Below are 26,781 nucleotides of genomic sequence, written 5' to 3'. Positions count from 1 at the left end.
CGGCAGGTTACGGCTTACGGCCCGGCGGCCGACAAAGGGTTTTATGGTCTCAGGTACTAGGTATGGGTTTCAGTCAACGTCTTTCAATTTATGACTTGGAAAAGGGTTCATTTTAGATATTTTGCGACACAATATTTCGTTTGTGTTGATTTTACCGCCGGATTTCTAAAACCTCTTAAGCGGGAAGCAGTTTTAGCTCTAAAACTTCTTATGTGGGAAAAAATCGTGTTTTTTGTATGGAATTTTCAAGGGACCAAAAATCAAAACTTCTTAAGCGTGAAAACTTGTTAAGTGGGAACTTCTTAAGCGAGTTTTACTGTATGACAAAGTAAATGTGCGTATGAACGAGATAGATGTAGGATCGGACGTTTATGTAATTAAAAGTTGCGTCGAATACTACATTCTACATTACGGGTGTGATGGAATGCCGTATGAGATGACCAACTGCCAGTAAGTTGTCCTTATACTTGTGTTCTGTTACGTTCACTATCTCACCTTCTCTAATAAGGAACTCCAGTGAAAAACATTATAGCTTAAAAAACAAAAGATATACATTCATATAGAATATAGATTCTGAATATACAAGTTTTGGTTGGTACAACTGAATCTGCTGATTCTGACATCACAGCCAGTCTATGTGAGTAATATATCTATAGGGGCTAGGGCTGACGAACTAGCAAGGAAAGGGGCGAAAGCACTACTTGTAGGATCCGAGCCGGCCGTAGGAGTAGCAGCTTGCCACACAAAATTACATATTGATAGGTGGGTCAAATTCCAGCACTGCAAAGAATGGGAGAGGGCACCTGGAATGAGACAATCCAAAGTACTCATAAACGGACCAGACCCTAGACGAACCAAGAAACTACTCGATATGGACAGAAACTCGCTGAGGGAACTGGTAGGACTACTAACGGGACACTGCCATCTCAGGAGACACATGCAGATATTGGGAGTGGAAAACACCAATAGATGCAGGAAATGTGAAGAGGATGAAGAGACTCCAATTGATCTATTGTGCCAATGTCCTGCCCTGGTGGGAACTAGGCGCAGATACCTGGGGAGACATACAGTAGAACCAGAAGACATAGCCACATACCCAATGACAACCCTGGGGAACTTTATTAAAGGAACTGGGTTGCTGTTAAAGGATTGAAGTAAAATGGGAGATAGCACAATGGGCTTATGGCCTAAGTGCTCACGGGAACTATGTGAAACCGTCTCAGCTTTAAAAAATATATATATATATATCTATGGTCTACAATGTCTTTTTCTTTTGAAGTAATGCTGGTTTTTAAACACACCGGTATATTGTTTATCAAATGAGGTTGTTTGGTTCAATAGAATAAAATTAGTAACAAGATACTAACATTTTACCTAGTGTCCTTTAATGTTAAAAGCGGGTAATCTTAAGAATAAAAAACATCTCGACTCCCATACAAAATAAAGCGCCGGTTGTTAAAAAAAACACAGGCTTTTTGACTGGTGACGTCGCAGGTCACGTCCATAGATTTGGTGCATTTTCGGGAGATGTGAAAAATTAAAACAAAAATAACTATGTATATATATAAGAATAAAAAAAAATACATTTTTTCCACTTGCCACTTTGAGGTATCTACAAAGTGTCTATGTCTGTTTGTAATGAAATTGCTGATCATTGAATATGTATCAACAGTGATAATGACGACCATGGTGAACATTATTAAAATTATTGCATACTTTCAAAAGAATAAGTCTGAATATGGTAGATAGATAATAGAAAAAGGGAGAGGGGTCATGAAGCCTTATTATTATGAAATTGAGTACACAACCACAACATTCACCCATACTACTGTAAATCGCATCTACGCACCGCGGTGCCACTTTGATAGTCCGTGCAGTTGGTCATAGCTCGGCGACAGTCGGCACTCGCCGTATCTCTTTTACCGTTTACGTATCAACAATAACCCATAGAGGCCATACGTATACAATACCATACTTGATTAAATGACATATTTATTTTTGTCTTCAACTAACCCAGTAGCGGTAATATCCAAAGACAAAATTAATGTATAATGTCTAAGTCAACACTCCAATTGCAGTGCTTTGTACCGTGCGTGGGCACAATTCTTCAACACTGCAAATGCAGAGATCCGGCAACTAAGGGTCAATAACATATTAACCTCTCAGACAAAGACATTTATTTACTATGTGTTCCTTTGAGAACTGTCAAAACGTGATAATTTTTGTGTTATTTACGAGTTTTGCTAAAAGCTTCATAACTCACGTTTTGGGAAACGTAGCCTCATTCTAAAATATCTTTTGGAAAGATTATGAAATCCACTATCGCATTGTGTATTTATACGTAAATATTTGCGTTTCTAAATATACATTTTATGAAAACGTCAAAAATATGTAAGAATCGCTTACCATTATTTCAAAGCCGTGAAAAATGTACTTTTTTCTGAGTATCATAAAGAAATAACACTTTATATATTGAAGAAATATAATTAAAAACTATTAGTCACCTCAAAATATTAACCGTCCAAACTAAAATATTTTTAAATATTGAAGACAATATTAGTGATTTCTAAACGAAAATCTAGTCCCAGATGAGACCGTTTCCTTTTCTGATTTTTCTGATTCAGATTTTCGTTTAGAAATCACTAATATTGTCTTCAATAATTAAATATTACAATTTGAGGTTTTACTCAAAAAGTTATTCCGAAAAATAAATAAAATATTTTTAATAAATTATTTAGAAACGCAATAAATTATAAACGAACAAGATGACAGATTCAATCGGCTTAGATAATGCACTTCTACGTTCCATAGATATTCTTGAATACAGACGCGTAGCGTTATTCATTATCGATACTCTGTTTTTTAAATCATGGCAATCCGTATACTAGTGATGGAAATAAATCGATTTTTGTAAAATCTCGCGCGTTTACGTGAAAAGACGTTCTAATGTCTTGACCGCTATTATCATATTTATGTCTTTTGACGTTCTAATGTTCTGAGTGGTTAAAATATGTACACATCTTAAAAAAATATATCAACTAATGGCGAAAATCACATCAATGTGACTAATTAGTCTTTTGTACGTGAATTTGCGTCAGAGCTCAACACTGTTCGTCAGTTTCACAGCCTCATCAGTTCCATCACTCTTCTTACTGTTGCTGCTTTTTGTCTTTTCTGAAACAACTTCTATCGTGTCTTTATTGTCTCCGGATGTTTCACCGTCCATTTCACTGGTATCTTTATCACAGCATTTGGAAGTTGTTTCCAAATCTTTTGAAGTCTTGATTTTGGAGACATCGGTCGTCTTCTTAACTTTTGAAGAGTCGCAACAATCGGCTTCTGAGGTGTGAACTTCGACATCTTGGTCGAGGAGATGTTGCGTCTGCGAATGGACCACTGCCGAGCTGTAGAGATTGGTCTCCGAAGCGCCGCTGCCGTGAAGAAGGGGCGGGGTGGAACCATCTAAAGGTATGAGAAAAAAAGATATACTTTAAATTATAAAAATTAAAAAGATATAGGGGAAAGTGGTTACCCTTCGTACACTTTTTAGATTTTATTTTTTTACTTTGTGATTAATTGTTGAATTTATCTAATTTATGTACCTAAGTGTAATAAATATATTGTAGTTTGTTACAAAAAAGTCCGAAACTATTATGTCAAAAGGTTAAAGGGTTATAGCCATTTTTCTACGATAAGATATTTGTACGAATGTACCCCACGTACGGGGTACATTCGTACAGTAGGTGGGTACTATCGTACGCCATGGGGTAGATTCATACAGGGTAATTAAAAAGCCAATTAAAGTCGTTAAATTTTTATTAATTATTATAAAATATTTATTTATCAAAAAACTAATTTAATAATATGTGACTTGACTCATAGTCGATACATCTTTCTTTAGAAAAATAACAAAAAATAAAATCGTTCATCCTTAGTTTACTTATTGATAATTCCAAGCTTTACAATCAGTCTAAATGAGATGTTTACAATCATTTTGTATGAGATCGTTGTACAGTCTTTGATAATTTAAACATAAAGTAGGTAATTATACATTTGGTTGTTACTTTGGAACTTATTGCACATTATAATTATTTAAATTAAGTGCAAAAGTAAAAAATCTAGCCATTCTAGCTGTACAGCCCGTTTGTGGTTGAGGATCAGGGAGGATCATGGCGACATCGCTGATATGTCTTCTATATCAGGGAAAAAGAATGACCATGATAATCCCGGTTGTTTCCGAAGATAAGATATTTTCATCTCTGTACTCGAATAATGACTGAGAACTTTTCCGACGTAATAAACAACAGAAGTCTTTTTTTCAAACTTTACCAAAACATAAAAATTATCTTTGATTTTCGCTGGTGTCACATTTAAATTATTATTGATACTACGATCATCAGTATCTTCGTCCATTTCTAAATCAACTGGAGATGTTGAACTCTCCCGCAAGCTAAATTTCGATCCTTCAGATTCCTCTGAATCTTCATCGCTTTCTATTTTCTTAACTTTATTTTTCTTTTGTCTTGAATTAAGTTCCTTCAAACTACGTTTCACTGCTTTGGCTTTGGCTTTCTTTTCCTGTTCTATTTTTTTCAATTCTTTCTGGCTATGTCTCTCTTCTAGTTCAGTTTTTTTAGGTGTATCTGTATATATACGGGATTTACCCGGTTTTCTTCCTTTATTGGTTTTCTATCTCTAACAGCTGTAGGATAAGGTCTTATGACTTCTGGTATTACGGGAAGATAAGAACTCGGTTCAGATTGTGACTCAGCCGCAGAGGTGGAAGGTTCGCCAGTTCCGGTAACAATGACTTGAGGATTTTGGAGCAAAAAAGGTGACTGCTCACGAATATCTGACTCATTCATATCAGTCGGTGACACGCTGGTGGAAGGTTGTAGTTCTAGAGCGACAGTAATTGTTTCCGGATTATGTGGCACAGTTACATTTACATACACTTGTAATATTTTTTGTATTAAAAGATTCGAAATATGCAAGTTTTACCAGTTTAGGAATATTATAAATATTGATTGTTTTGCCAGGATTTTGACATATGCCAATTATTGAACGGTATTTTCATAAAAATTTAATTTCGATATACTGGTCGTTAATAAAATCTAAAGGGGAACATTCGTACGCGTACGAATGTGCCCCCTTTCTGGGTGTCCGAATGCACCCCATGCCTTTGCACAAAATTAAAATACAACTTTATACAAATTCTAATTTGGTTTGAGAAATATAACAATTAAAGCTCAAAATAAACAATGTTAACATTAATCCATCATCACCATTTTGTCAAAAACATAACAATCCTACTTACAATTACGAACTAAACTTAGGTAAAAAATGTCGCCATCGCGCGCGAAAACACGTTACGTCTTGTCAGCTGATACACCGTAGTGCGACTTACGCGACACTCCGCTAGCAACATGGCGGCTGGTATGTCTATGCACACAAGCAAAGGCGTGTTTGTGTGCCATTTAGTTTTTCTGTTATACTAACTGTACGAATGTGCCCCGCGTACGAATGGTGACCACTTTCCCCTACTTTAAAATTATAAAAATTAAAAAGATATACTTTAAAATTATAAAAATTAAAAAGATATAAGTACTTTAAAATTATAAAAATTAAAAAGATATACTTATAAAAAAAATTAAAATTATAAAAAATAAAAAGATATACTTTGATTCATATGTGATACTAAATATTGGTCAGTAGTTGAGTGGACAAATGTGACGGGTTCCCACCCGGGCATTGTGGGTTCAATTCCTCCGCTGGCTAAGTCCTCCATCACATAGCGCAAGAAACTTTTTTTTTATTTATTTAACACCCAATAAGGCTTTTACGCTTATAATAATGGTAATGGGTGGAATTCAAAGTAAACTTTGCAATCATTTTTAGACTCGTATTCAGCTCATGTCATTCTCATCCCAAAACCTGGGAAGGACCCCAAATTCTGTGAGAACCATAGACCAATCAGCCTTCTCTCAAAAATTGGAAAAATATTCAAAAAAATTCTCCTCACCCGGCAATTAAAGCACATCCACGAGGTGCGACCCTCCCTGATGAGCAACATGGCTTCAGATCTCGATTCTCAACCCTACTCCAACTGCTCAGGGTCTCCAAACTGATCTTGGGCGGCTTCAACTCCCAGCGATAGCCAAAGCCTTTGACAAAATATGGTTAAACGGCCCGCTTCTCAAATTGAATAACACGGGCATCGATCCCCAACTCCTCGGTGTCTTAAAATCATTTCTTTCATGATTTTTCTTCCATTAATATTATTAATTAACGCCCTTTATTTCGCCCAAGGCTGTATTAGTATAGTTTGCAAGACAAAGGAGTTAAGTTCTCAATTAATATGATCCTTGTCTGTACAGAATGTAAGACAGATATGTGGTTTTACCTGGTTCTCCGCACTCTGGGACGCAAACCGTCACCACCTTGCTCTGCTCCTTCGCACGCTCCATGTTGTATTTGACCGATATGTGGCCAAACAAGTAGTAGCCTGCAAATACATTTATTCATACAACGTCTGTGGTAAGATTTTTTAATACTAATTAATTATTTTAACATAATAATTTTTTTTTTACATTAACTCCACACGGGAGGCCTCAGGAAAATAATTTCCCTTGAGGCCAATGTCATCTTTGGTGATGCTGTCTGTGTGGAGGATAGTTTTGAGGAGAGGAAAGAATGAACACGGATCTTGAAGAGACACATGTTGTAGGAGGTAGGAAACACAGAACAAATCGTAGAAGTGACCCATTCTCGTGTGAAAAATGTCAACAGTGCACATTCTTGAGCGCGCGTTTGGCATGATTTCCCATTATGCACCGGTGCCGACGGGATCAATGACGCTAGTTCCTTGGAGCATCTTCCATTGTAATACCGGTAAAACAAGGACAGCATACCTACCTGATGCCTAATCTAAGGATTACAATCCATTTGTTAAGAAAGGGGAATCTATTAAACTGACAAACACAAGTAAGAGGAATAAATTTTTAAATTGTATCAATATATCATTATAATGGAATTCCATCACGAATTGTCAGTATCAATATTAGAGACATTATTGATACTGTTTTTTTTTTTCCCAATTATATCTAACCAAAGGGATAGGCAGAGGAAATGAACTGGCACACGTTTCTCGCGTCATTCACATTCGTACATACTTTTCAGATTTTTAGACTCTTGAGATCATTCTACTCAAGTATTTGATTCACTTGGTCGTGGCATGTTTTCCTCAGGCGTCCCCGACTATTCAAACAATCACTTCCGCTTCATATATTCACGTGTCTTTATACCTGCACAATATAGAAAAAAATAAGGCGTATTTACCTATAGTAATTCCCAATATGATGGCCAGCACCAAGTATCCATTGTAGAGCATTACCACCAACATGATGAGGTAGTTGAAGCTGGTGTTTGTTGTGTACAGTAGCACCTGGCTCGCCATTACTATGCATCTGCAATAAAACATCATCCGCCACTTAATAACTTAATAAAGAGGACGGGGCTAAGCTTAATAGTTCCTGATTATGTATACTGAAATACCGGCCCTGAGGATTGACAATCCGGCAGGGCCATTGTTTTGACATACATAAAACACACTTTAGCACAATCTACACATGTGCCCTGATGATGGACACTGCAATGGTGTCCGAAATGTTGGCTAAAGAAAGAGGAAGCATTGCCACATTGCCACATGTTTCCATCTGTTACTGGTTTCATAGTTCGCATTGCCACATGTTTCCATCTGTTACTGGTTTCATAGTTCGCATTGCTACATGTTTCCATCTGTTACTGGTTTCATAGTTCGCATTGCCACATGTTTCCATCTGTTACTGGTTTCATAGTTCGCATTGCTACATGTTTCCATCTGTTACTGGTTTCATAGTTCGCATTGCCACATGTTTCCATCTGTTACTGGTTTCATAGTTCGCATTGCCACATGTTTCCATCTGTTACTGGTTTCATAGTTCGCATTGCTACATCAGGGTGGCCACAGACCTGGAAAACCGGGAATTATCAGGGAATTTTACCGAACCGGGAATTATCAGGGAAATGTCAGGGAATTTTAAAATATTCTTAAAATATCAGGGAATTCCAAAAATAAAACGAAATTCGTTATTCATTCACATCAAAAATCAAATTTCGAATTAACGTATTCCCACGTAATTCGAATTTTTATGAAAAAAAAAAAATACGCCGAAAATCAATTTTCTCGGCCGCCTCTTCAAATCCGGGTGGTATTTTAGTTGTAAATTCGTATTAATACCAATTATTTCTTTATTTTCGCGGCCGATTACCGTAGCGGCGGGCCCTTTAAATTCATATATTCGCAATAAATTCGTAAAAATGCTATATTTTTACGCGTAAATCGAGATTTCGCTGCCGATTTCGGTCGCGGCCTACCCTTTAAATTGAGATATTCGTAAAAATACGATATATTTCAACGTAAATCGAGATTTCGCGGTAATTTTCCGTCGCAGCCGGCCCATTATTTCAAATATCTGAATTTAAATTCGTAAAAATACGATATATTTCCGCGTTAAACGAGAATTCACGGCCGGCTCTTAAAATTCAGATTCGAAAAAAAATCGCAAAAATACGATATATTTCCGTGTAAATCGAGAATGCGCAGCCGATTTCCGTCGCGGCCGACCCTTTAAATTAAGATATTTGATGTAAATTCGTAAAAATATGAAATATTTCCGCGTAAATTGAATTTTATCGGCAGTTTTTCGTCGCGGCCGGCCTTTTAAGTTCAGATATTTGAAGTAAATTCGTAAAAATATGTTTTTTACATATTTCGGCGTGAATCGAAATTTTTCGGCCGATTTCCGTCGCGCCGTATTTTTTAACTCGGATATTCGAAGTAAAGTTAGTAAAAATACGATATATTTCCGCGTAAATTGAAATTTCGCGTCCGATTTCCGTCGCGGCGGGCCCTTTAAAATTCAGATATTCGAAATAAAATACGATATCGTAAAAATACGATATATTTACGCGTAAATCGAAATTTCGCGGCCGATTTCCGTCGCAGCGGGCCATTTAAATTCAAATATTCGAAATAAATTCGTAAATATACGATACATTTACGCGTAAATCGAAATTTCGCGTCCGAGTTTCGTCGCGGCCGACCCTTTAAATACAGATATTTGGTGTAAACTCGTAAAAATACGACATATATCCGCGTAAAACGTATTTTCTCGGCCCTTCAAACTCGGATATTCGAAATAAATTTTGAAAAAATACAACATTCCAGTGGAAATCGATTCAGATTTACAAAATAATAATACTAATTAGGACGATGTATAACCACGTAAAAATACATTTTTCGGCGTTTTACCGCCACGGCTGACTTTTAGATTCAGATTTACGAAATATTATGATTTATTTTCGCAAAAATCAATTTTTTTCGAATTTCACGAACAAATTTTCGTGCGCGGACAAAAATAAATTTCGAATTACGAATTAACGAATTTCGAATTAAAAAAAAATTTGTATGAAAAAAATTTTCTGCGGAAATTTTTTTGGCGATAATTTCGAATAACGCGTTTTTTCGAATTATCGGGGTTCTACTGTACTTACTTTTGTTTATTTGTCTATTTTTGTCTGGTCTTTTCATTTGTACACAAATTGTCTTCAGGCGAAATATCATAAATTTGTAATAAGTGTATTTTGTTTTGAATAGATCATTAGATGAAGGAATTCCCGTATGTATCTGTTCTAATTTTCTGGCGTAGATGAAAATCGTGTTTCAAAAATAAAATTTTGAACTATATGTCCTTATACCAAATAAAACATATCAGGGAAAAATATAGAAACTGCCCTGGAAAACCTGGAATTATCAGGGAATTTTGAAAACCGTTTTTTGTGGCCACCCTGTACATGTTTCCATCTGTTGCTGGTTTCATGCTTTGTATTGCCACATGTTTCCATCTGTTACTGTATTCATACTGCGTATTTCCACACATTTCCATGTAACTTTCTGCATATAGACAGCCCTGATATATTAAGCCTAATTACCTTCCATATACCCACTAGAACCACTCGATCCAAAATTCTTTTTAATTTCAATAACAATATCAGGACTGAGTCATTTAGAAACTCGCTTATACCTAGATTGCATGCAGTTGGCAATGCTTTCTCAGAAGTAGTAGATGTGTTCAACTGCACGGAATATAGTTATAAGAAGGCTATAATAACATACCTCTGTCGTAATTATCAATGTTATTAGGCATAATACCATTCTATTCATAAGTTATCACAGAACCTAAACTATGCACTTACATCAGATATCAGACAGAAGAGTGTTATCTAATAATTTTATATACTTAATCAAAACTATAATTTTTCCCAAAATTGTTATGAAATGTCTTACTGACAGCCCTGATTCAATAGAGCTAACTCTTAGTTCTCAGCAAATTCAACCAAATTCAATATTGAAGGTAACAATAACCTCAATACTACACTACTGTACGGATTGAAAATAAAAATGCTATTGTACCTATGTATACCAGATGTTATTCTTGTTTAATTTTCAACATAATTTCTCAGTAATTATTCTGTTTAACATAATACTGTTTCGCTCCTGTGAACCACTGTAAACATAAATCATGTATATTGTAAAAGCCTTTTACGGCGTCTAAATAAATAAATAAATAAATAAATATAGTGAAGGTTTCATGATTTGCATTGCTACATGTTTCCATTTGTTACTGGTTTTATACTGCGCATTTCCAAATATTTCCATCTGTTACTAGTTTCAAACCAGCGCATTTCCAGATGTTTCCATCTAATTTTCCACTATTATTAAGTAATAATATAGATTACTGGTTACATAATTTGTATTGACATTCAACTTATAATGAAAGTTGAGAATTATCTGGCGATTTAAAAAATATATACACTTAGGAAACAAACAGTTGTAAATGAAAACTATTAACATTGTAAGAAAGAAATTTTAAACTGCATAAATATATGTGGGTCATCCAGAAAGTAAGGTAACAGGGGCTCCTGAGGACGGGGGATATTTTTTTTTTCGAAGTTGGCGCACCAGGTATCCTGAGGGGATCCTAACGGTCAGTTTGTTTGGTCCCACTTTGTTCAGTCACAGTATATTCTTCCGTTGGAGAGGTCGACGTGCGCTCCCGCCATCTCCCGTCCGTGCGAGCTCGGCGCGGTCATCGGTTTTTTGACTTTGCAGAACAATACCGCCGCGAATATCCATTGGAAGCTCGTGGAAGTTTATAGTATGTGATGAGTCGACAACATGTCACCAAGTGGGTTAGGTTGTTCAGAGAAGGCCGTAATGATACTCACGACAAGGCAAGGAGTTGGAGACCATCAGTGATTTCTGACGAACTTGTGCAAAATGACCGCTGCATGACCTTAACGAAGAATTTCCTGACATTTCTCGAAGTCTCCTTGGTGATATTGTGTTGGAAAAACTTTGTTACAAGAAGTTGTGTGTGAGATGGGTGCCCAGAATGCTCACACCAAAGCACCGTCAAAATCGGAGTGACCGCCGCGCGTGTATTTTTGGATTGTTTTGCACAGGAGGGAGAAACTGTTCTGCACTCTATCGTGACAGTGGATGAGACGTGGGTAAGTCACTACACCCCAGAATCCAAAAGACAATCACTTTAGTGGCGTCATTCATCTTCTCCAGCCACCAAAAAGATCAAGACAACCCACTCAGCCGGAAAAGTCATGGCATCTGTTTTTTGTGATTGTAGGGGGTCCTTTTGGTGGATTTTAAGCCTAAAGGGACTACCATTAATGCAGATGCTCACTGCAAAACCTTAAAAAACTCAAACAAACCATTCAGAACCGCAGAAGGGGAATTCTGACCCGGAGAATCAGCCTCCTGTATGACAACGTCAGGCCCCACACCGCACGAGTTTTACAGGAGCTGCTGACATCGTTTGGATAGGATATTGTCACCCAGCCTCCTATTCATTCGACGTGGCGCCTTTGGACTATCACCTTTTCACTAAACTAAAGGAGTTTTTGGATGAAAAACGTTTTTTCAACGTTCAGGAGGTCCAGGAAGCTGTGAAGAAGTGGCTGAAAGAGCTGGCGGCGGAGATCTACGACAGTGGCATACAAAAGCTGGTGCCCCGACCACAGAAATATCTCGATCTTGACGACGATTACGTCGAAAAATAGTTTAATATATTTGTGAAGTATCCTGTGAATTTCAATTAAATACAATCATTTTTCGATCCTATATAAATAATGTTAACCATACTTTCTGGATACCCCTCGTAAAATAATAACATTTATAGAGCAATTTTATGTTATTTCACTTCAAAAGTGCAATTACATTCCATTAATCGAAATTAATGGGTATTCAGAACGAGTTACTAAACAAAGCCATTTCTGAATGGGTTCATTTTCAACTCTGGAATGAGGTGCAAATATATTACATATTAGTTTGTGTAAAGATAAATAAATTTGTAATGCCAGAAATTGAGCAGGCGACCTTAGGGCTCAGTCAGTCGCCCGATATCGTGTGACGCTATCAGGCGATCATAAAGGTCTAGGGATAACACAAATTGAATGATGTGGAAATGATTCTTACTTTAACCTGAGGACATTGGAGGCGCTAGGAGCATTCTGATCTTCACTGCTGGTTCCAGCCACAGTTCTATAACAAAATAATATGTATTAGCGAAATGAAATATATATATTATGTATTAGCGATATGTAATGCATATATTATGTATTAGCAAGATGTAATGCATATATTATGTATTAGCGAGATGGAATGCATATATTATGTATTAGCGAGATGTAATGCATATATTATGTATTAGCGAGATGTAATGCATATATTATGTTTTAGCGAGATGTAATGCATATATTATGTATTAGCGAGATGTAATGCATGTATTATGCATTAGCGAGATGTAATGCATATATTATGTATTAGCGAGATGTAATGCATACCTCCTCAGTAGATTGCTCCTATCCTCTGCGCATACCCCCTGCATGGCGTGACGCATCCGCGCATTGTGATCCCTGCGTACTTTGGATTCCAAAACCTGATCCACAAATAATAAGGCGTTAGTAACAATATCATTGTTACATTAAGTTTTGTCAATTTTTATAATTTCCTTCAGGGTCTATGTGTCATCTATGGGGATAGGAATCTGGAGGTCAGCGCGTCCAAGAGTGACGTATGAATCCATCCCTCCTAGGATGAGAATCCAGCTGGAGAGGTCAAAGGGTCTTCGTCAACCGTCCACTCCCGAACCGGCCCGCCACGCAGTTGGTGGCACCATATAGCAGAGGTGTTGGTTATCCAATAAATGATCCCCGAGCTCCCAAATCTACCAATCTTCCATCTATCTATATAAAGAGAAGTGACAATGGGTTTGTTTTTTATACAAATCTAGTTTGATTAAGTTTTGCACACTTTCTAGACTTTCAAAACAACAGGAAGGTCACTATCTACACGATTTTTCGAAAACCCACCCCATTCCCACACCCCTAAAGCAGAATAAAGCCGAAGGGTACTTCAGATAGTTGAGAAATGAACTGCAAAGTCATGGTTTGTATTATTGTTGATAAATAAACTGCAACGTCATGTATTGTATTATTCTTGATAAACAAACTGCAATGTCATGTATTGTATTATTGTTGATAAATAAACTGCAACTTCATGTATTGTATTATCGTCGATAAGTAAATTGCAATGCCATGTATTGTATTATTTCTTCATATGAAGCGGTTACTTTGTGATGTGACATTATAATTTAAAATTAAACAATAACTTTGTAAACATCACTTATAGGTAAATACTTAATGCCGACCGGGTTTCGCTACAACCGTAGCTTCATCAGGGCAGTATAATACTAAACATAAAATCTAAATTAACATGTGTTGATATCACAGTGAGTGGACAGTCTGAGCTATAGTGGAAGAGGTAGAGATAGGTGGGAGATTGAGAGGCGAGTGCTCTTTGTCAATAGGGAACAATCTGAGTATAGGACTTTTATTTAGGTTTAAATTAAATTTTAATTTAATTACTTTTATTTAAACATTATTATTCATTAAGTATTTACCTATAAGTGATGTTTACAAAGTTATTGTTGATAAATAAACTGCAACACAAACAGAAGGGATGTGCACATTGCTTCACATTCCTTCAAACGGATTTGTGGATGGTTTGAAAATTCTACTATCATAGAGGGCATACATTTCTATGCTTAATGGTTATCTGTCACCGATAGCGTAGACTGTTTTATCTCCCGATCTGCAGGATTAACTTTCCATGCCAGAGAGGAGAGGTATCTTTTGTTAGATAGAATCACTTTGGATATTGACATATTTAACAACAATGAATCAGAGTTTAAACGGCAAGCTTTGTTGCGGCGCGTGTAAAACCTGCTTTTCATTTTTCATTTGTTTTTTTACATACACTACATACAGGGTTTTCCAATAAGAGGTGTTATTTTGATATTCAACCGTAAAATATCAATGGTTTAGTTGCTTGTGTGGCACGTAGCGCCGTCTTGTTGAAAGTAAACGTTGTCCAGATCAATACCATCCAATTCCGGCCATAAAAAATCATTAATCATCGCTAGATAGCGCAATCCATTCACCGTAACTGTTGATCCAGCCTCATTTTCGAAAAAGTAAGGTCCAATGACTCCGCCGGACCATAAACCGCACCAAACAGTCACACGTTGAGGATAGAGAGGCTTTTCAACAATAACTCTTGGGTTTTCCGAGCCCCAGATGCGACAATTTTTCTTGTTGACGAAGCCACCGAGGTGGAAATGGGCCTCATCACTCGAGATGATTTGCATTTGATTCACTCAAGTGAATTTTAATAATTTCAATGCGTTGTTGAAGCGTGTATCGTTCCATTTTTATTAATGGCGTAGTTTCTACGTGTCAAATGTCAAAAACTGACAGCTTCAAAAGTAACATCTACCGAAATAGCGGGCTATTCAAAATAACACCTCTAATTGGAAAACCCTGTATTATCTTTAAAAAGTAATTAAAATGAATAAATGGGTGTTTTGTGTGTTCTTCCTACTCCTTCACAAAGTTCTCACTTTGAATCCTTCGAACAGCACGGTTAGCAGTATAAACACAAGACACGTGATGACCATGGCTGCGGCATTCTCCACCAGCAGTCCGCTGAACAGCAGAGCTCCCGCGTCCACATCCCACCAGAAGCTGTCATGCATCATCAGGCTTCAGCCGTCCTGAAATGTTAATAATAACATTTTTGTACAAACTGAGATTAACAGCTTTTAACCTTTTTTTTTTGCATTAAAATTTTAATTTATTAAAAAAACAAAACCAAACAACAACACTTTTTAGATTTAGGATACGTTTAGCAATATTAAATTTATTTGAATTTTATTGCAAAATACTAACAAATTAAAAACTAGACTAGAAAATAATTGTGTGACAATGTTACATTAAACATTAGTTAACATTTAACATTCAACATGGTCTGATAATAATAATCTTTAGTAAATAAAAACCGTTGATAATAAATAAATATATTCTAGTGACTGTGATAAGTTGTTTTACTCTAATGAAAACATGCAATATCAGGAATGAATTCTTAAAAAGTTCATAAAACTCATAGAGCTATACAAATAGAGGCGTTATTGGTTACTAATATCTCGTCTAAATGTGTTCCAATATTGAAAAGCGAAAATCGGTGCGGGTGAACCGAATTTAGCAGAATTCGGTCGTCCGGTGTTGCGTTGGAGGCCAAATCGGACTAATTGGACTTACAAAAGTAGAAACTATTTTTTTGCTTCATGTCTCGCCTGAATATCGTTAGCTAAATTCTCAGAATGCGTAACTAGGTACCATTTGTCTAATATTTACACGAGGCACGAAAAACTTCATAGTGAAAAAAATTAAAGACATTAAACATTTTAATTCAAGCTTTCTGTTTTAAAATGGACTTGGGAAGTTTACTTAATTCTGAAGTTTAAAAACAAAGTGGTTTCTTTACGAATTTACGAGTTTTAGTATTCAAAGCGGGACTATTTTAACCTCAAATGGCATTAAAATTTTATTTTCGAGAAAAACGGAGTTACGCTGTATACGAATTAATGATAAAACCCATTAATATTTGTAATGTATGGTAATAAGTTGAGTATTTAAGCGATTGATGGCGCTAGTCATAAAGCTTAATCCAGAGTCCGTCAGATGTCGCTAGAGTGTAACAGATGCTTGTGAGGTTATAGTGACAGGGAACAAGCTTCTCGAACCGGAGAATTACCAACCCTCGGGTAATGAACAGTGTAGCTAAATCCAAACCTATTATTTATAACGTAAATAAACGCAATTATAAGTAGAACCTTTTACTTTTTAACACAGAGTTCCCAACCCTTAAATCTGCAAAGTAAGACAGATATAACAATATTATATTATTATATAAATAAAAATGTTAATGTTTGTTCAAAATCTTAAATCTCCCAGAGTTCTTCACCGATTGCTTTGAAATTTGAAACAATGTTGCATTCGAACACGCATGTGTTTTTATATACTTATATTATATAGATGTCACCTGTAACAGGTAAAGAAAAACTTATTTTTTTTAAACAGCGTCATCTGTTGGACGTAAAAGCAACACGAGCTAATTTTTCTCTATATGCACAGACAGACTGAGCCACAGCAAATATGGCGGGGTACAGTTAATATTATTAATTACTTTTAATCCAATAATTTGCACAAGTTTTTAGCCAACAAATTTAGTTAAATACTAGGGAAAACCTGTGAAAAATCACAGAATATTATAAACATTGTAAGATTTATAAAAAAAAAATTGTCTAAGGACCATTTCCTTTCTGCTTTTAAAAGAAAAATTTACCTTTCGAATGTTAGTAAATTTGAAAACCTAGCTGGGTACACTTCAGCTAAAACATACATATTATGTGTTAAGAAGCTTTGTAGATGCATGCACAGATGGCAGTGCGTAGAGCTTGCGGGGAAATCCGCAAGATGGAGCCAGTGGCCGGTTGTCGCCATGGACAGTGTGAAGGCTCTCCGACAATCGCACTGGCCCAGATTCCATTTAGCTAGCTTCTAGTTAGGTCGACTAACGAGTCACCAATATAATACGCGGAGTATTAAATAAATCCTTAATTAATATAAAAGAACCTCTTATTTATAAAACTCCTTCCAAGACGAGTTGGAGACTGTTTGTGAGAACACAACATTATGTAAACAGTAAACATGAAATTTTAGAGCTCTCAAAACCGATTTGGTTAAAAATTGATGCAGGGGGAGGAAATAGGATGAAAAAACTCGGATTTTATATCAAAATACACAATTTCAGCCGCGTTCTTTAATCTTTTTGCGAGAATTAGAGTTCTGACTGGCAGTAAATTTTTTAATTAAGGCGATGCACTACGTCGTGTAATATTTTAAATTGGGCCGCTATCAATAACAACCCTTACGTAGATGGCGATAAGGTTTAAATTCCCGCTTAACACCATCCGCCTGTTTTGATTTATGCAAGAAAAAATCATAGCCAAAAAGTGCCTTTTATTTTATTTTGTGGATGTTCAGGCATAAATATTTAATTTTTTTTCGATCATTTTATAAATAACTTAATTTGCCACATTATACAATAAAATCATAACCGAAAATGGGTTCGTAAGTAGGAGATTTTGAACTTTAAAGCAGTTTTCATAGGCCTTTACATTATTTTTTTCTGGGCTTATAAAAAGACATATAAAAAATACTCAATTATTTCAAAGGCCAAGATGTATTCTACTCGCAGTATTTAATTAAAGCATCTGAAACATTTCTAGGCGACCAAATTTTCAAACCAATAACACATGATTTTGCATTACTACGTATGGCATCGCCTTAATGGGAGTTCGTTATTTGGTGGAAATTAGTTTTCATTCCAGTCAATTTCAAATTTATACAACATACAATTACAAAGCAAATATTCACAAATAGTTTTTATTTGGATAGAAAAATGAATAAGTACCTTATTGATAAGTAAATTTTTGCACGCATTCTAATAATTGCTGTTGTTTATACTAAAGAGCAAAACTTCACTATCAAGGGCACTGTACTAAATTGGCAGGGAGTATTTATCTGCTAGTCTAGTAGAGTATTGCGTCTATTTTAACTAAATTACTTGAAAATTGTTGGTGGGCTTACCTATCTTAATTTATATTGTGAATTAGCTAGCAGGATAAATGTTATGCATATAAGTAATATGGTTGCAAGTAAGTTTAGATAAAATAATATCATAGATAAGATAAAGAAGTGGCTTACAACATATAGATAATAGTTTTTAGAATAAAAGTAAATACATTTTAATCAATAAGGTTTGTTGACCAGGAAATATTTTTTAACTAAATTGTCACTCTTCAGTCTTGCAAGATATTAAACTTTTTCATTTCCAATTGGGGTATGTTGTGAGGTATCTTCGTAAATACCCAACGCGTTATCCATTCGGAATATTTCGGCAGTGCTGGGCGAAATCCCGAGGTCTCGTGACAATATGTCAGCGAAACGCCGCTTGCGGTTGCTTCGTTTCTTTACCATAATTTGTTGTTTGGTTTTTATGAATCTGTTTGTAAGTAATATAATTCGATAGAGCCTAATTTTAAATAGATTGTATAGCGCCCTTGAGGTGATTTTTAACAAAAACGGCGCCTATATAAATAATCCAATCCAAGCTTCGGTTCGCAAATGTATATGTAGCATTTTAAATAATCAAACAAACATTAAATAGCTGACGCACAAGCGCTGCCGAATGTTACACAATAACTCAACACTAATCCTAACTTTAATAACCTATTTTTTGTTTCATCATATCATTTTTAAAAGTGTGTTGAATTGTCATTGTAATATCTCTTTACGAATATTCTGAAGGGAGTGGGGGAGGGAAGGAGATGGGGTAGAGGAAGGTTGGGAATTACATGGCTATTCAGACACTTAAATTAATCATAACACACTTCGGGCGGGAAAGGTAGTTCTACCCGTTCGGTCGATTGATGCTTAACGGCGGGAAGGGTAGTTATACCTTTTGCGCAGGCCTCATTTCAATGGCAGAAAATACGGAATTATTCAATGTTTTTATATGAATATTATATACCAATCTCTTTGTAAAGGTCCCAACTATATGTACATAATTATCGAATCATAATGCAAGTCTTTTTCTTATATTTGTCTTCATGCCTTTCATTTACATCGATATTTCAACAAAAGAATAGTATATTATTTGTTTTTGTAATAATTCAATTCTTGGAATGAGGGTTTTTATGACCGTGAAACCTGATTCAAAACGACCTATCCCTGTTCCGCACCACTCAACTCTTATATGCAAGCGAGTGAGAGATTTCAGGCGTATTGAAAGAAAGCAGGTATGGGCAAATACCGATAGGCGGACCGTAATAAACATATTACAAGGTTAATTGAGTTGCATTTCAAATGATATTCGATTTTCGTTTAGTGCTTTTATAGCTTGGGTATGCTGAGTTACTATGTAGAAATTTTTATTAAAATATTTTAATTATTTTCAAAGATATAGCAATTTAAAACAAATCAAAGAAATTCATGCTAGGGTAAAAAATAACAAATAACCGCTTGATATGTGGTAATGCTCCATAACCCATGATTGGAAAAAATTTAATCTAGAGTTAACCTATTGAGATGCTGATTAATCTAAACAATGAAAATGACTGCAAAAGTATTTAAGGTATTTATTTATTCAAAATTAATAACTTAGCAAATACTGATATTAATATACTAAAAAATTGGTTCGATAAAAACCTCCTCTCATTAAATACTGAAAAAACAAAATGTATCCCATTCTCTATCAACAAATTTAAATTAATACCAGAATTAAAAATTATAATACATCAACTTAAATGTAACAGAACTAATTGCAATCAAGAATGTTCTATACTTAGTCTAACTTCTGAAATTAAATATCTTGGTATATATATAGATCAACATTTTAAATGGAAAAAACAAATTTGTGAACTTGTCAAAAGAATTAGAAAATGTATTTATATATTTATAAGACTTAGAAATATTCTTAGACTAGAAAACCTAAAAAGAGTGTACTATGCAATTGTACAATCTATATTACAATATGGTATTATTGGCTGGGGAGGAACTTATAACAATATATTAAATCCACTTAAAATAGTTCAAAGATTGATAATTAAAGTAATATTGAAAAAACCATCCAAATTTTCTACCGAGATTCTCTTTTCAATATTCAACGTACCCACAATAGACAATATATATAAAAAATATTCAATTCTACAAATTTATAAAGAAATACAGTTAAATAACTTACAATTCAATTCATCAGCAAGATATCAAAAAACTATCAAAATCCCAAAACTCAATACAAAGCACACACAAAATACCTATCTCTATCTAGGTATAACATATTTTAACATCCTTCCATTATATCTAAAAAATATTGAAGATATTCAGGAATTTAAAATAAAATTAAAAAATTACCTAAAACTACTATAAAAGTCCATATCTTACTCTTATTATTATTTCCTTCAAATCTTGAAACTGTATTATTGATAAATCTTGCCTATTTCTTACTTATCCCTTTGGTTTTGAAAAAATATTATTTACTTACTTACATGATTCCATATAATTGAGCTAGGATTCACTCACCAAACACAAGAGCCTCGTCTCTTTATGGTGAGGAAAAGCTATTATTATTCACCTTTATAACACTGTATAATATGTATAAATTGTATATTTATTGTAAAAAACATACAAATATTAAATAAAAAAAAAAAAAAAAAAAAAAAAAAAGTAATGAATCATCGATCTGTTTGTAGATTCTTCTCTGTTGTTGTATTCATAACAATACTATTGTTAGAAATGTAAATATTATTAATTAATGCTTTATTGTTAGACTTGTCTCGAGAAGAATGCATTTTGAATTAAAAACTACAATATTTTATTACACAAGAGTCCCAACAGTTAGTTTCCTAGTGAAAGAAGACCACTTTGTGAAAGAGACTTCGCTTGAATTGACTTAAGTCTTCAGGCCTCTGCCACATTGACCATTATATTTTATTCTTAAAGATGCTGTCAGTCAGAGAATTTGTTGGTACATATTTCTGCTTTTCGATAAAATCCAATTAAATGGGATTTTTCTGAATGTATCCGAAAACTAAAATCTGTTTTTGAAAGGTGATGAAATACGCTTTCAAATTGTATTATTAGAAATAAACATACGATATTTGAAGAATTAAAATTTTGAAATCAAACATAAAAAAAGTTTAAAAATTGCTCATCTTACGTTTTTTCATCTAAACTGAACTAAAATTACTGATAAACATTATGGACACCTCACTTTTTTCTCATTTGAGATATAAAAATAATAAATAAATAAATCACAAATAAGTTTTTCTCAAATTGCGGTGGGAACCTTTGGTTTCATAGCAAAGACTAGTGTATAATTATTATTAATTGTTATATTTTTAATACAAAAAGATAACAAATCTAGTATTGTTTGTTGACAAAACCAAAGTTGAATGATAATTTCTTGGGTCGTTGTAATAAGTCGTGTAAGAATAAGGGGTTTGAAATATTATTTAATAAATGCTCCATTTAATTAACAAGCTAATAAGACAGAAATAACAATTCTTAATCAGACGAGAGTTTCGGTTAGCTGGCAGATAAGTGGTTATAGAATATTTGTAACATGTAATACCTAGTTTAGATTTTTATAAAATTTGTAAATACTTTAAAATTAAACAAACCTTTTTATTTCGGAATTGTGAAGGAAGTCAGTGAATAGGAAATGAAATACAAACGAAGACTGAAGAAAATATATTCATTATTATTATCTGTAGTTCACTAACGGAAATGGGAAATGTCAATAGCGAAAATGTCAGGTTTCAGTAGGTGACTAGTGTTGCCAACAGATCTTTGCCTAATGTCGCCGTTTTTCAAACATTAAGTAGCGTTATGTAGCCGAATTTCAGCTGCAGTCATTCTAATGAACTCGCATAAATTCTGCCCACATATTCCCCACAAATATTCTACGTGAGCTTGATTACCCATTTTATTATTCGAAATCCATGGGGGGGGGGGGTTGTTAGAGGATTTCTGCAAAACATAATTTCCCGCAAAAATATTTGAAATCCATGGGGGGGGGGGGGGGGGTTGTTACAGAACTTCTCTGAAAAAAAATTCCGCACAACCAAAAACATCGTATGTGATTCCCTACAATAATTTTTCGAAATCCATGGAGGGGGGGTAGCTACGGAATTCCATTTGGAAAAAATTCCTCAGATAATTATAATTTAACTTGTCTCTGAAGTAGCCTAATAAGCGACCAGTCGCCTTCTTTTAGATTTTTTCGTCGCCGATTCTCGTTCTGGGTAACCTGAATTGCGATAAATCGCCTTCGTTGGCAACACTGCTCTGAACCTCTGAATATGGTGGGAAGTAGTTACCCTTTCCGGCCGGTCCAACATGGCCACCCGCAGGATATTATCCATCTTCCAATTCTGCCAACCATACGAAAATTTTATTAGCTAGATTTTTTGGCATTTTCGGCCAGTACCTACTTCATTTTTCATAAAATAAACACCAAATATTGATAAAACAAAGGCTTTGATATATTTTCTCAAATGGTTATTCTACTTTATTTTTATAATAGTGCCTAACTTATAATTTAATGTTTATTAACTGTTTGGTTTTGAAACGACAATGCATAACTATGCAGGAACTCGTACTGCAATGTTATTTTTCCAGTACCTACTTATCTCTAATCGCCTTGCAAGAAAAGGATTTGAAATTTCGAACAATGACAAAACATTTTGCAAACCTCGAGTGCTTATGTTTGGAAAATACCAGAAGCAAAAATTGAACTATTCAAGATGGGGGCAGAAACAAGTTCTGAAAATGTAGGGAAATTCCGAAGTGATCTGCAGAAATTGCTTTCTCGAATGAAGCAATATATTCCCCCAAATGATAACATAACTCGCCTCCCGTGGGATTTGGTATGGTATTGCATTCTATTATTTATATTACCATAATATCATTAATCTTTTCACACAAAGATTCTTCATGAAATATGACACAGTGCACTGCCGTCTCTATTTACAAGCCGTGCTGTAGATTTGGCGGGAAGTCAAATTTCAAAGTAAAGAGGCCTATTTCATCAAGAAGCAAAAACATCATTCCAACTCTGATTTGGTGGTTTAAAAGAAGTCGTTCGACTGATGCCAGTTAGTTCTATTTCTGGCAGTGATTTGAAAACAATCACCTTAAATGTTCTAAATTTTGTTCAAAAACTTGGCTTTACGGTCACTTGCATTATTACTGACAATAATCGGGTGAACCAAAATATGTTCAAACAAATATCTCCCTTGGATAATTTTGTTAATTCTTTACACACTAATCTGCCAATTTTTATGTTTTATGATTTTGTGCACATATTTAAAAATATTAGAAATATTTGGATCAATTTAAAAGATTTTAAGAAATCATTCTCATATCCAGATTTTGACGACAACTCAATAATAAGACATGCCCAATTTCAAGATCTGAGAGATATATATACCATAGAAAGCAACAGTACAATTAAAAAGGCATTCAAGTTAAAGATTAAAGTGGTAGTACTATATCGTCTCCTTTTTGATGTTAATAAACTAACCTGATTTAAAAGTAGTTGTAAAGAGTTTTTAAATTCATATTCAAAACTACTGGCCGCGTCTAGTGCGGACTTTAAATAAATATGAGCTTAATCTAATAAATGATTAAGCTAATAAATGATTATTTACAGTATTCTGTCTTCATAATTAACATTGTCATCTATATTAATATTATGATATCGTACCAACAAATTGTGACCATAAACTCGTTTTGGGGAATAACCACTTCAATCATTGATCCATCATCTGAATTATTGCTCTTGTGGAGCTTAGCAGCTTCTAAAAAGAAAAGGAAGTATTGGGTGCACCCAATCAACACAACAATGTGTTGTTTTACTTACTATCTCCATTTCTGTAGCAATTTCACACCAAGCTTCGGCTTTTTCGTCACTTAAATCGTATAATAAACTCCTTTCCCTAACCAATTCAATTAACTTTTGTAACCTCAGACATCGCGGCGTTCTCTGCCTCGGCGGGAAAAGAACTCTTAGAACGCGACATTCCGTTTTGACCGCCGCGCCCGCTGTGTGCGTTGTTGTTATAGCATCAGTACATTCTAATGAACGCGGAACTCCTGACCGCTCTCTGTGTGCTCCCGCTCTAATAGCTCAGTTGGAACAGCAGTCTTTCGAAGTGGGGAATTTCTAATGTTGGACTCCAGTTCTGTAACCTTCCCTCGTAATTTTTTAGCAATCAATTAAAATACTTTCATGAGAATCCAGTAGCTGTGCAAACCATAGTATTACCTTCATTTTGTTTTTATTAACATTTTCTATTTAATAGATTGCTTTCGATGAATACTCTGGCCCCGTGTGCAGGCGTGTGTGGGGCCAACTCCTGAAAATGCAGCGGGAGGACAGTCAGAATTTAAAGGTAAATTGATTGAAATCCTCCAAATAGGTAAATCTAGGGCTGCGCGGTCTTCTTCATACAAAACTTTAATTTGGATTTGCAGCCAAAATACTTGACCAAACTAAATATAATTATTTTTTTAAACGGAAATCGCTTATTTTAAACCCATCAATATAGTTTTTTTTAACAATTCATATAATTTATTTCATTATACTTGCATAGTAAAAAAGATTATTTTTTTAGTAATTACCAATTACTTTAAGTCACAAATAATTGCCAAACTTGCCTCTAAAATTATAATTTTAAACATTAATAAATAAACTAGCACATCACCACCCTTTGATTAAAAAAAAAAAGATTATTCAGTTTGGTTCAGTATTTTGGCCTGGAATCCAAATTTAAGTTTTGCATGAAAAAGGCTGCACATCCGTTCCCCAATGTCAAACAACATTATCTACAAAAAAAAAATAGCAATAATTCGAGGGCTTAGTCAAACAAAGTTATCTACAAAAAGGATGTATTTGTACGTACCTATATAATTACATTTTTCATTGTTTAATGTAACCATAACAAAAAATCACACATATGCAAGGCCAGTGCCTGAGTTCATGAATGTGGGCACATATTTTAATAATATTTTTCTTAGACTGATCCTTTGGCCAAGTCAACGTTAACGAAGGCCGCGAAGAAGAGGCAGCCACTATCCAACATTTATAATCTTTACTCTAAACAAATGTTAGGTTCTGGAATCCTTGCAGAGAGTACAGTCCTCGTAAAGTTTTCCAAGAGACCGGAAAGAAAACATTTATAATCTTTACTCTAAACAAATGTTAGGTTCTGGAATCCTTGCAGAGTACAGTCCTCGTAAAGTTTTTCAAGAGACCGGAAAGAAAACATTTAATAATAGTCTAGGATGAATATTTATTTTTGGGATAACTTAACGAGAAACATTTTTTTATTTTTTTATTTATTGTTTTTGTGTTTAATTCGTAGAACTCCATTTAATTTTTTTATAAATTTAATTTAGATTAAATTTGATAATATTATTATTAAGTTCTGCAAGTGTTTTAGTTTTTTATTATTGTGACAGCTGTTTCGGCTTACAAGGCCATTTTCAAACTGTGGTTAGTCCACATTGAGACGACGTTTTTATACTATTTCAAATGTAAATTTTGAAGGTGCATACATTGATTTATTACTGGTTACACCGATGACATGATCTATTGTTGGTTAAACCAATCTATGTTTTCCCCTCAGTACATGGTAATGGGTTCTTAATTATTTACTAATGACTTTATTGCTATGAATTATTTGGGTGCATTATACTGCTTGGGTTTTGTGAAAATACTAAGAAGTGGTGAGTAAATTATTTTCCGTACTTTATTAATTAGTGTTAAATTTGGGTCATTCGTTCGTTTATTGATTTCTAATTGTTCAAGTAAATTTAATCTAATGCCCTTTTTTTCAATATGCAATGGTTTAGGACCCTTGTTGTTAAGTGGGGTATGATTATTCACCAAGAGATGTTCTGCGAATTTTGAGGATGTGTTTTTATTATTATAACATCGTATATGTTCTTGGAATCTAGTTGAGAATGCCCTCCCCGTTTGTCCGATGTAAGTGGCGTTACAATCGGCGTGGTCACATTTTAATTCATATATGCCACTGTTATTGAGTATAGGGATTTTACTTTTAGAGTTTTTAAGGCTTGTTCCTAAATTATTGTTTGTTCGAAAAGCTATATTTAAACCACATTTTTTAATTTCTTTTGCAATTTTTTCAGATATTGGGCCGAGGAATTCGAGACATGCAAATTTTTCTATATTTTTGTTATTTACCGGGTATATTAAATTGATTTTATTTTTATATTTCTTATTTTTTATTACTTTTTCAATGTTATTTGCCTCATAGCCGTTATTAATCGCGATCGTTTTTATCGTTTCCTTTTCTTTTACATAAGCTTTATTGTCTAAGGGAATGTTAATGAGTCTATGTACCATTGAATGGTACGCTGATAATTTATGAGACCAAGGATGATTTGAATTTGAATTTATTGTTGTATCTTAAAAAGTTGGTTTTCTAAATATTTCAAAGGTATGTTTATTATTACTTTTACCAATTGTCAGATCTAAAAAGTTTATTTTACCTTCAATCTCATGTTCAACTGTGAAGCAGATTTTATTATTAACGGTGTTGGCCCAATTAGTAAAGATATCTAACTGTCGGTTGGTACCATTCCAACATATAAGGATGTCGTTTACGTATC

At 34.5% G+C, this 26,781-nt stretch overlaps 1 protein-coding gene across 1 annotated transcript; it reads right to left on the bottom strand.

The window, feature by feature from the left end:
* Positions 1 to 3,085: 3,085 nt before the first annotated feature.
* Positions 3,086 to 21,992, bottom strand: LOC149414889 (uncharacterized). The gene is made up of 7 exons (XM_089643308.1): positions 21,762 to 21,992; positions 15,078 to 15,230; positions 12,961 to 13,055; positions 12,593 to 12,658; positions 7,339 to 7,466; positions 6,404 to 6,505; positions 3,086 to 3,462 (listed from the first exon to the last, which is right to left on the bottom strand). The coding sequence occupies exons 2-7, from the start codon at positions 15,213 to 15,215 to the stop codon at positions 3,095 to 3,097; spliced, it is 897 nt and encodes a 298-aa protein (XP_089499434.1). The 5' UTR covers positions 15,216 to 15,230; positions 21,762 to 21,992; the 3' UTR covers positions 3,086 to 3,094.
* Positions 21,993 to 26,781: the final 4,789 nt, after the last annotated feature.

Source organism: Hesperophylax consimilis, chromosome 19 (assembly GCF_061612785.1).
Source record: "Hesperophylax consimilis isolate HC1 chromosome 19, BYU_Hcon_1.0, whole genome shotgun sequence".
NCBI classification, from domain to species: Eukaryota; Metazoa; Arthropoda; class Insecta; order Trichoptera; family Limnephilidae; genus Hesperophylax; species Hesperophylax consimilis.
This window is presented reverse-complemented; position numbering and strand designations above follow the sequence as displayed.

Bases quoted from the DNA above. Each gene is read 5' to 3' on its own strand.
- LOC149414889 (XM_089643308.1), bottom strand. From the start codon at position 15,215: ATGATGCATGACAGCTTCTGGTGGGATGTGGACGCGGGAGCTCTGCTG. The intron at 13,056-15,077 runs GTGAGAACTTTG...TTTGTGGATCAG, and splicing joins TGCTGTTCGAAGGATTCAAA to GTTTTGGAATCCAAAGTACG. The intron at 12,659-12,960 runs GTATGCATTACA...ATTTTGTTATAG, and splicing joins AGGAGCAATCTACTGAGGAG to AACTGTGGCTGGAACCAGCA.